The sequence below is a fragment of the Bombina bombina genome, chromosome 3 (assembly GCF_027579735.1).
Source record: "Bombina bombina isolate aBomBom1 chromosome 3, aBomBom1.pri, whole genome shotgun sequence".
NCBI lineage: Eukaryota > Metazoa > Chordata > Amphibia > Anura > Bombinatoridae > Bombina > Bombina bombina.
The window spans coordinates 829,780,004-829,792,586 of NC_069501.1; the positions used below are offsets into that span (position 1 = coordinate 829,780,004).

Below are 12,583 nucleotides of genomic sequence, written 5' to 3' on the forward strand. Positions count from 1 at the left end.
ACATAGAGACTGAAGCGCACTTTCTCTTGTACTGTACAAGATACAAACCCTTAAGGGATAAATACTTCCCAAAAATAATGAAAGAAATAACAGACTTCCCACAGATGTCTGAACAAGAAAGACTATGCGTACTCTTAGGAGAAAACAACAAAGCTACAAGGATAGTAGCAAGATATTTAGCAGACTGTCACATGACCAGAACCCCCAATCAGATTAAATGAACTATCATATTTACCCACTATACTCCTACTTTATAAATTGTTATTGATTTGTTTTATTGTAACATATTACTTTGGCAACACATGTAATAATGTCATGCTAATAAAGTATTCTTGATTTGACTTGACTTGATTGTGTCTCTCCCTTTCTCTCTATCTAACCCTCTGTGTGTGATTGTGTCTCTTTCTCTCTCTCTCTAACCCTCTGTGTGTGATTGTGTCTCTCTCTCTTTCTCTCTCTCTCTCTAACCCTCTGTGTGTGATTGTGTCTCTCTCTATCTTTCTCTCTCTAACCCTCTGTGTCTAATTGTCTCTCTCTCTCTCTCTCTCTAACCCTCTGTGTGTGATTGTCTCTCTCTCTCTAACCCTCTGTGTGTGATTGTGTCTCTCTTTCTCTCTCTCTAACCCTCTGTGTGTGATTGTGTCTCTCTCTCTTTCTCTCTCTCTAACCCTCTGTGTGTGATTGTGTCTCTCTTTCTCTCTCTCTAACCCTCTGTATTTGATTGTGTCTCTCTTTCTATAACCCTCTGTGTGTGATTGTGTCTCTCTCTCTTTCTCTCTCTCTAACCCTCTGTGTGTGATTGTGTCTCTCTTTCTCTCTCTCTAACCTCTGTGTGTGATTGTTTCTCTCTTTCTCTCTCTCTAACCCTCTGTGTATGATTGCGTCTCTCTTTCTCTCTCGCTATAACCCTCTGTGTGTGATTGTCTCTCTCTCTCTCTCTCTTTCTCTCTAACCCCCTGTGTGTGATTGTGTCTCTCTCTCTCTCTCTCTCTTTCTCTCTAACCCTCTGTGTCTCTCTCCCTCTCCCCCATCTCTCTCTCCCTCTCCCCCGAGTGCTTTTCTGTGTTTTTGTCTACCTTTTATTTATTTAATTAATGATTTGGTAGTGCCATCTGATGGTGTGGCTTTATTTAAAGGGGTGGGGTCAAGCGCCCCACCATCTTTAAATTTCACCAGCCACCACTGGATCAAGACATTTTTATATTTACTGAATAATGAAGGAATCTATAAGCATAATTTGCAGCATTAAAGTAAAAAGTATGTTTTAAACATATGTTTTAATGGGCCTGGATTTCTAGATCTCATAATCAGAGCAAGCATTTTGTTATCTGGCAAGAGTTTCTGTTACAATCCTTTAGACTAAAATCAGATGTTTACTAAGTTGACCAGTTTTCCAAGACACAATTTAAAGGGACATGCAACCCATATGTTTTCTTTCATGATTTAGAAAGAACATGCAATTTTAAATAACTTTCCAATTTACATCTATTATCTAATTTTATTCATTCTTTTGATAGCCTTTGTTGAAAATCATATCTAAATATGCTCAGTAGCTGCTGATTGTTGGCTGCACATAGATACCTCATGTGATTGGCTCACCATGTGCATTGCTATTTCTTCAACAAAGGATATCTAAAGAATGAAGGTGTATCCTAGCTACTGCTTCACCAGCCTCTGACGTCACCCCATGTCCTTATATATATATATATATATATATATATATATATATATATATATATATATATATATAGAGAGAGAGAGAGAGAGAGAGAGAGAGAAAGAAAGAGAGAGAGACAGATAGAGAGAGAGAGCAAGAGATAGAGATAGGTAAATAGATAGATATTTTACCAAAAACATTATACCTATATATATATATATATATATATATATATATATATATATATATATATATATATATATATATATATATAAATATATACACACCAATCTTCAGACCAACACACCAACTGCCAGCTGCCTGGGTGCAAAAAATATAATGTTATACCAAATCAAGCGATTGCACTCACAGGACTTTCACAAACTATTAAAAATATATATATGTATAGATAACCCAACACACATTCATTTTGATTACGCTCAAGTGAACACATTTACTTCCAACTCATAATATGCTCACTATTTCCCACGCGCACAAATATTAGCAAAATAACCCATATCGCTCACATGCTACAGTTAGTAGGACACTCGTAATTTAGCCCTGTATTAGGTTACCTAAGCTTAAAAAAATATTTGATTTGAACTATGGGCTACATAACAAGTGGCACACTAACTCTCTTGCTAAATTTTTCTCTTGCTTACTAACTGTGCGCAAAGTAAAATTTTATTGTGGCTTGATTAGCACACATACTACAAGTTGAAAATAAAAGGTTAGCAGTAGCACATAAGCGAAAGTCTGATGCGCTAACTTCAGAACTTTTTATACTGCGACTGCTCTTACTCTCTCTCTCTCTCTCTCTCTCTCTCTCTCTCTCTCTCTCTCTCTCTCTCTATATATATATATATATATATATATATATATATATATATATATATATACACATATTTGTATTTGAAGAACATTGGCATTTAAAGTATTTTTATTCAAAACACATTCAAAAATCAAAAATAATTAAAAAGTATATTGCATGACTGGAAAGGGCTCTAAAGTATATGTATGTGTATATAAGCATTTGTTAGACTACACCAATATTGCATTAGTTATTACATTCACATGAATTCATGTGTTCACAACCATAGGATATGTTTTACTTTGATTGGTATTGGTTGTCGCTAATAGATTGGGGGTGGGGCTTATGGGTATATAAACACTTAATTCTCACAGTGTAAGTTTTCTGAGGAAGGGGAAGGTTGTTCCCCCGAAACATCACAAATAAACACACAGATGAAGAGTGAGTGCTGGGTCCATTGTGTGTGTGTATATATATATATATATATATATATATATATATATATATATATATATATATATATATATATATATATATATATATAAAACGTTGATTGGAGTAGTCGTATTAGTCTAGAGATTTAGATATCAAAATAACAAGAGTATTGCATAGAGCAATCAAATTTTTTTTATTGGTCTAACTATACATTTATAAGTAGATAAGCTTCCTTTCTCAATTATTGCTTCAGACTTCAGACTTGAAAAAGGAAGGAACTCTTCACGAAAGCTTGTCTACTTATAAATGTATAGTTTGTCCAATAAAAAAAAGTATCATTGCTCAATGCAATACTGTTGTTATTTTGATTTCTCTATCTCTCTCTCTCTTTCTATATATATATATATATATATATATATATATATATATATATATATATATATATATATATATATATATATATATATATATATATATATATATATATATATATATATATATATATATATTCATATAAATATATATATTATATATCTATATGACTATATGTGTATATCTATACCTATAAACTATATAACAATATAAATATATGTATAGAAATATATATTTTAAAATAAAAATGACATTTTTTATGTGAAGAACATTGGAATTTCAGGTATTTTTATTCAAAAAACATTAAAACATTCAAAATGAATAAAAATTATATTTCATGGTACAAGGTATTTGACTGGTGGAAATGGATACTGATGAGTTTTGTCATTATTTACTAATTTACTTTCAATTTTGGGGTACATTCATTCAGATATTGTAAATAATGATATGGAATGAATTTGAAATAAAACATAACCACAAAAAAACAAAACAAAACAAACAATGCATTTTGCTTGGAAATTCTGATTCATTGTAAAAGGAAACTGTATTTGATTTTTTTTTTCCTTTTCTTCATTCAAGCCCATAATTTATTTGAATTAGTAAAAGGCTTTAATTATGCTTACTATTTAACAGCAAAATCTTATTAAATATGTACAAAAATGATGAGATATACATAATACCACCGTGGAATTCATTCAATCTGAAATATTAGTAAAGTTAATGCATTGCATTGCTAATTATCCAAACCATTTACTAATATATCTTTAAAGGAACATGAAACCCAAACATTTTCTTTTTTTGATTCAGATACATCATACAATTTTAAGCAACTGTCCAATTTACATCTAATATCTAATTTGCTTTGTCCTTTTGTATACTTTGTTGAAAAGGATACCTAGATAGGCTCAGGGCCTGAGATCTAGCTGCTTATTGGTGGCTGCACATATTGTTATTGGTTTACTGATCACATATATGCCTCTTGTTACTGGTTTACTGATCTGTTCAGCTAGCTCCCAGTAGTACATTACTGCTCATTTAACAAAGGATACCAAGAGAATGAAGCAAAATGATAATAGTCATAAATTGGAAAGTTGTTTAAAATTGTATTCTCTGTCTGAATCATGAAAAAAAAAATTGGGTTTCATGTCCCTTTAACATTCTATTATAATGCAAAAGCTATTTTTTAGCCTTATGCAACCAGGTAAGTTAAGAATAACACAATATTAAAGGGACACTGAACCCAATTTTTTTCTTTCCTGATTCAGATAGAGCATGCAATTTTAAGCAACCTTACTCCAATTATCAATTTTTCTTCATTATCTTGCAATCTTTATTTGAAAAAGAAGACATCTAAGCTTTTTGTTTGGTTCAGGACTCTGGACAGCACTTTTAATTGGTGGATGAATTTATCCACCAATCAGCAAGAACAACCCAGGTTGTTCACCAAAAATGGGCCGGCATCTAAACTTAAATTCTTGCATTTCAAATAAAGATACCAAGAAAATGAAGAATATTTGATAATAGGAGTAAATTAGAAAGTTGCTTAAAATGTCATGCTCTATCTGAATCACGAAATAAAAAAATTTGTGTTCAATGTCCCTTTAATAATGTTAGTGAACCAAAAGAGTAATTTAATAAATATGTTGTATATGTCAATGTGATTTGCATAAATACTACATAAATGTATTAATTAATGTCTTCTGCTACAATCATTTTGTAACAGTAATGGTACAAAAATATAAATACATTCTTTCAAATAAGTTCTATTGAAAGTTCTGTATATTAAATCATTATGTTAAGGTGTTTAATACCAATATTTTACAAAAGTAAATAAAGATCTACCTTGTCAAGAAGTCAGTGAATGCAAGTCGTATAGGGAAACCATGTCGTATCAACTTTACCATCTCTAGAACACCTATATATTGCAGCTGTGCAGACACATAAAAATGATCAAATGTTTCAGCAAGTCTGGAACTGTTTGGCTTGATGCAATGCATAAAATGTGGTGTGCTGTTCTGGATCTTTCCAATGATCTCTGTAAGAGATTTCTGTAGAAAAAAATGTAAAAAGGACATAAAATCAAATTAACAAAATGTAGTATGTAGCATAAAGAAAGATACTAATGTATTCTAATGGAGTTTGTCTTAAAGGGACAGCAAAGTCAAAATAAACGTTTATAATACAGACAGTATTATATAGAAATGTTGCTATTTTAAAACTATACAATTTAGTCATATTATCTAATTTGCTATCCTTTGTTGAAAAGTATACCTAGGTAGGCTCATCAGCAGTAGTGCACTCCTGGGAGCAAGCTGCTGATTGGTGGCTGCACATATATGCCTCTTGTCATTGGCTCACCAGGTGTATTTGGCTAGCTCATAGTTGTGCTCTTTCAACAAAGGATACCAAGAGAATTAAGCAAATTTGATAGAAGAAGTAAATTGGAAAATTGTTTGAAAGTGTATACACTATCTGAATAATGAAAGAAAAAAATTGGTTTGATGTACCTTTAAAAATGTGCAATGATTTTTATTTTAATCCATCATAAAATCCTTACCCTGAGTTGGGTATTCACAGTCGTTGGACCTCCTCGTTCTAGCTTCTGTAGAAATGACGATGATCCCTTCTTTTTCAATAACTGTAGTAAAAAGAAACACACAAATGGCATTCTAATTTATTCTATGAATCTGATGCATTTGTAGATGATATAACAACAAACTTCCTTTTCATCAAAAGAATGGGACATCTGTATTTTTCCTTATGATGCATTCAAGTTATCTTGATTTTAAATGAAATTCTCTAAGGGTATGCCAGCCCACTGTATAAACATAGGAAGCATTTCTTAGCATGCTTATAAATAATGAACTAAAATGGAAAGTACATGTGTTCTTGTGATGGATTCAATGCCAGATAACATATGTAGGTATATTGTATTTACATTTGAAATGAATAAATACAGAAGTTGGTTGCAATTATATTCATACTGTTTATTTACATTTTGTCTCATTCACTTCTCCTACTGCTCAGTCTTTTGCTCCCTATGGTGGCGAGTGTTTTTTTGCCCCTTGTCAGATTAGGCTGATGTGCTAAATGTACTAAATCTAACTGCACAATTTGAAATAAATAAATTGACTCATGTTTTGCAAAATTCCAATTTTCTTTAGTATTTATGAACTCTCAATATTGTATTGATGCAACAGAAAAATATTGTTTGTTGACACCTTTGCTTTATTGTACATTTTTATATATTTCTGTTTGCACTTGCACTTAATACTGTATATACAGTAGGTCTAAAAATTAAACAAAAAAATATTTTTTTTATTTTTTTTTATTTTTTTTCAATTGTGAGATGAAGTTTATACTGATATAATAATTATTATATATAATTAAAAAGAAAATAATTTAGTGATGCGCAGATTACTTTACAAAGTACTCATAGCATATAAGTCAAAAAACAGGAGCTAGGTGAAATAACCAATAATTATCTCTATTATATATATATATATATATATATATATATATATATATATATATATATATATATATATATATATATATATATATATATATATATATATATATATATATATATATTCAATTGTTTTCCAAACATTTTAACACAATACACTGTATCCTGTACTGCTTAGTTTCAGCAGTCGGTCAATAAGAACAAACAAACAGAAAAAAGAAGGGAAGAAAAATAAAGGGGCAGGGGATTAGATTTATATCTCCCTCTCTGCACCCTACCCCCTACTCATCCAGGAACATCCATTGTCCTCGAAGCCTATATTCCATCAATAAGGTAGTATTTCAAAAGCAATATAAAACTTGCATCTGGAAACTTATTTCTTGTGCTAGAATAAATTGCTCCTATTTATGTATAAATGTTCTTATACAGTTTTCTGTGAAAAATAAAGTATCTATCTGAGAAAAAATATGTTCTAACCTACTCTATTAAAGTTGAAAAGAGAGTAATGGGTAGGCATGTTCCTACTTTAGTATTTGAAAATTATCTGGGGAAAAGATTTCTCGTTAGTCTTAGATAAGTACTAACCTTGTTGAGTTCCAGTATTTTTTTGGTTTCATCATTGGAAGCTGACATTGTCTTCTTAAAAAGTAAGGCTGATTTGGGTCCTCGGAGCCGGAGTGATGGATAGGGAGGAACAAGAGATCCTGTTTGAGTCAATTTTGACTGAAACATTTGGTTGATCACTAAATTTTCACTGGCTACAAAAAATAAATATACATCAGATATAAGCTCGGAATAAGAAATATGTCTCAACAACAAACAAAAAAATACAAAGATGGAATAAGCTGTAGCCAATTTCATAAACGTCAATTACTGAAATGATAACATATAGCATGTGCTAATAATATGCATATGTTGACAAATTTCTAAAGCAGTTTGTCTAATTTCCAGTTTACTTGAACATACTACTAACATACTCTGTGGTTAGTTTCATTAATTTAAATTATTTTTACATAAAAAAGTGAACTGGGCCATTTACACTGTTCACTTCACTTTGGAAAGCCAATCAAATATCTGGAAACTTTGATATTTCAGAGTACCATTGCATCTTGTAAGAATACCTAAGGGGTTAACTAACTGACTTGCAGAGCCTGCTGAAACTTCATGCTTGCAGGTTCTATCCTTGGAAGGGAGAAGTGAGCCTTTCATCATTTTGTCATCAATATTTTAACTGAATAATAATGACAACGGTTATCTATTAGCTGCCTCTAATTGATTAAGTATGAGGCCATGTTTAAAATAGGTCTACTAGCTATACAAGCCTCTATTACATCAGCATAATAATTATTAGACACGATTTATTTAATTAATTTATATTAATTATACAGTATTATAAAAATAAGAAATTATAACAGTGTTAGTATATTTTTACCCATAAATAACTAGAATAGTAAAGCAATTGATGTTAATGATGGTAAGTATGATTATAATTGATTTTAGTCATACAATTGTTTACTGATCTATTACTTTCTAATTAATATTTTTGCTTTATACATTTCACAATGAATATGCAATAGCATAGATTATTCAAGGATTAAAGAGAACATAGCAAATACTTTTGTATTAACATAAAGAACAAAACTAGAGTTTCAGAATTTGTAGAAAAATACAAAAAAATCAAATTGTTTTTTTTTACGTTTCAAAAAGGTGCTTGTGTGAATTATAAGAGCACAATAAATTAGTGAAGAATTATGGCTATCCAAATTACATATTTGTTTAATCATAATTGAGTTACTTTGATTATTTTTACATGTCAATTATTATTGTGTCAGCATATTAATTATATGTATTTAAGCTTTGTGAATATTGATGTTTTTCTGTAGGGATATATGGCAAAAAGTAGTGGTACTGTCTTGTTCTGTGCAGAAGGCTTATGTAGACACACTCTTCTTGGTAGGTTATGGTACTATCCTATAGAGTATTAAATAGATTAAGATATTAAATCAGAAAACAAAATCTTCTATATAACCCAAGACCATTACCTTTTTATTGTTTTTTTACACATGAAGATCTGAGATACTGTATTGTCCTTGTACATCTAGTTTAATTTGTGCTTAGCTTATTTTACTATGCTGCATCTAACATAGCACTCACATACTGTGTATTGTTGTTTCCTTATAATAGGGATGCACCTCTTATTTTCCTTTTATAATCTCCATGGGTGTTTCATTTTTCACCACATTGGTAATGTCCCATTTTGCAAGTTTTATTTGTAGCCACGTTTCCTTAGCTTACTTTAATGAATATTAAACATTTAGTTAGGGTTACTTATTCTGAGATACTATACGTAATTCTTTAGATTATTTATATAATCATCTGGTATTCCTTCCACTATGGCTTTTGACTCCTGTTAAAGCATTTTTTTTTATTACTTTAATTTTTAACTTCTTCTTTTGGACACCTCCAAATGTTACTTCTGTTTTGTCAATATTTTGAAAACTGCATACCTTACCTAAGAAGATATTTTTCATTTGCTCTACAGCGGATATAAAATGTCTGCACAACCTTATAAAATTGCAAGTTTTTAAAATGTATAGACTTATATAACAATAATGTAAATGTCTGACTTTTTCCATTTGTAATGTGAACTTCCAACAAACAAAAATCCAGAAAAAGAGAAAAATTAATTAATTATTAGGAACATTTTAAATTAAAAAAAATAAAATAAAACACCCTGATTGCATAAGTCTGCAATAATAATATAATTAGGGCTCTTACTTTGTTCACTAATTACATTCTAAATCAAGCCTGTAGGCAGCATACACCTACCATGAATCAAAGTGATTTTTATTAAACTCAGATTAAAGTCAAATGTTGATGTAGGTTTTGCTTAAATGTTCGGGGTTGCATCCTACAAGGAGAGCCATTGTCTGCAAAGAGTTACCAAAGAAACTACCAGAGCTATTTGTTGAAAAGTACTAATTAGGAAAGGGATATAAAAGAATAGTGAAAGCACTGGATGTACCATGGAGCACTGTCAAAACCATAATCAATAAATGGAAAAAGTGTGGCATCACAGAAACATTACAAAGATCAGGACTACCCTCCAAAGTTGATGATGAGATGACAAGGAGAAAATGTATCAGGGAGGCTACCAAGAGGCCAACAGCAACACTGAAAGAATTTTGGGAAGGGTGCTGGTCACTCCTTGCATGTGAACAACATCTCTCATATTCTGCACATGTCTGGGCTTTGGGATAGGGTAGTATGATGGAAACATTTTATTATACAAATGGAACATCCACACCTGTCTAAATTATATTAAAAGATTCATTCAGTCACCCAAAATCATGTGGGAAAATATGCTATGGTCTGACGAGATAAAGGTTGAACTTGTCAGCATAAACTGTAAAAGATAAGTTTGGGGCAAAGCCAACAAAGCTTATCATACAATGATCACCATATTGACTTTAAAATATGGTGAGGATAGCATCATAGTATAACAAAAAAACAAAATAGCAAATGTCACAAAAGAAACAGAAAAATGTATTATCTAAAGATGGATAACATATTAAAAACACACACTTGCAAGTGTAAAACAACTGGTCTGACATGTTTTGGCATTATGACATTATCAGAGACCTGCAAAATTACTCTACAACTGAAGTTATATATTCTGTGCAGATCATTGATTGGACAGCTTCAAAACCATTATATACATTATGTGAACCATGATATACATTTCTTTTAAACATTAACAATTCATTTATAAACATTAATTACTCAACTGAAAAAGTCTATATCATATGCAGTTAATGTATTTCCTATTCTGTAAGAGAATTAGTAATGGTACGCAACCTGCAATATGGAGGTGGGAAAAAAAAGGGAAAATATGGAGGGGAATGGGGAGAATGGGAAAGGGAGAGGGAGGATGTGGGGAGAAGGGAAATGACTTTCCACTAGTGCCATACATTGATAATATCCACTGCAATGTTAAACCCAAGGGGTATCCTGGTAAATAATGTAAATATACATTCTTAAAATCAGGGCATCCACATCACCCCCCTACGGAAGTCACCTCACATGATTAATTACCATCCATTTAAATGCCCCACTTGGCGCTGACATTTATATATAAAATGGTCAGCTAGTGCTGAACAGGTATTTATAGTCAATATATTATTTAAGTGTTCCATAATATGCACCCTCAAATCCCTAGTGGTCATTCCAACATACTGCTGGTTGCAATCTGTACACATGATCATGTTAACCACATGATGTCTTCTACAGTTAGTGCAGCTGTTCCCCTCATATACTCTCTGAGTAACCTTAGATTTGAATTGCCAATTCACCATAGCATGACCACATGCTTTGCAATTATCTTCCCCACACTTGTATTGTCCTTTAAAATACAGTCAACCGTTAATACTTTTTTTAAGAATGGATCACGCTTGGTGAAAGGAGATTCCTTAAGGTACAATTCCTCCTTGAGATGAAGTGACAGCCTCTCCTAACTGTAGTATACACATCATCATCACCCAACAAAAATATTGCCTATTTTTGTTGGGTGATGATGATTTGTATACTACAGTTTTCTTGTAATGATTTTCACAATTTCACAATACTGGTTACTAATAGTATTGAATGTCAATTTGTTATCAGCAGGTTTTTTGCTTAATTCACGATCTCTCAAAAGATTCTGTCTCTCAATACTGATAACCTGTGAGGAAGCCCTTTGTATTAGATCTAATTTATACCCCCTATCAAGGAGACTGTGTTCAAGATCTCGGTTTCTTGGAGGTATTTTTTTTTATCTGAACAATTATGTTAGAGTCTAATACATTCTCCCTTTATTAAACCAAAGCCTGTATTCTTGCATGTAAAATATTATTTGCATGTATGGATTTGCAGAACAATCTGCTTTAGATTTTCCTCTCCTGTTTATTAGCCTTAATGAGAACCTGCTGTAATTCAAGAATGATGATATCAGAGTTTCTATCAAAAGCTAAAGTTAGTTGCTATAGTTATATAAAATTACATTATTTTTACCTTGCACAGCAAAAAAATAATTGTTTTTAATTACTGTTAATTAATATATACCTAACATTTTGGTTAAAACAATATTTAGGTTCTATAAGGTTCTAGTGTGAACTGAAAACCGAGCACAGCAACACATATGCACGTTTCATATATTAGCATATTATTTTGTACAGTGTTAACTTGTGTTACATTACCTTTCATGACAAAAAGAAGATTCTGGGAGAGGATATCTTTATTTTTCTCAATTACTCTTGAAATATCATAGGTTACCTAAATAAAACAAATATATTTGATTAGTCACTATTACCTACACACTTTCTGTCATTATTTGCAGGTTTGATATGAATTAAGGGCTTGTGAGTGGAGCGCTAACATTTACAAGCAATCAAAAAGGGGATTATCACAGGTGTTTGGGTGCATCAGGTTTTTCGTTCGTATAACAAGTTCTAAGTAAACACGATTACTTTAGCGCAGTTGAAGTTAACGCACGATGGTTTGCGTGACCACAGAGCACTGGTTACCTGTTTCTTGTAACAAAAAGTGTTACAAAACACATAAAAAATACATTGAAAAGTACAGTTACACTTATAATAACAACATCTAATAAAAAATAATTTAAAAAATTATACAAAAAAGATATAAGGGCTTTAAAAGATATGATGTCTCAGGTGTTAGAGAAAAAAAAGGTTGCAAAGGGCAGATACATACATATACATGTCTAAATATGTATATACATATGTCTATATAAGGTTGAGTTCTGTAGAAACCCAAGGGTTGCAGGTTCGATCTCCGGCGAGGT

General features: G+C 31.4%; 1 protein-coding gene across 1 annotated transcript in view; it reads right to left on the minus strand.

Moving 5' to 3' along the window:
- The window catches only part of MYO16 (myosin XVI), a 944,954-nt gene that overhangs the window by 244,995 nt on the left and 687,376 nt on the right, over nucleotides 1–12,583 (minus strand). The window contains exons 23-26 of the mRNA XM_053707787.1: nucleotides 11,979–12,054; nucleotides 7,330–7,502; nucleotides 5,833–5,913; nucleotides 5,118–5,323 (exon numbers count right to left, since the gene is read on the minus strand). Coding sequence (XP_053563762.1) covers nucleotides 5,118–5,323; nucleotides 5,833–5,913; nucleotides 7,330–7,502; nucleotides 11,979–12,054 — 536 coding nt within the window. The remainder of the gene's footprint in view (nucleotides 1–5,117; nucleotides 5,324–5,832; nucleotides 5,914–7,329; nucleotides 7,503–11,978; nucleotides 12,055–12,583) is intronic.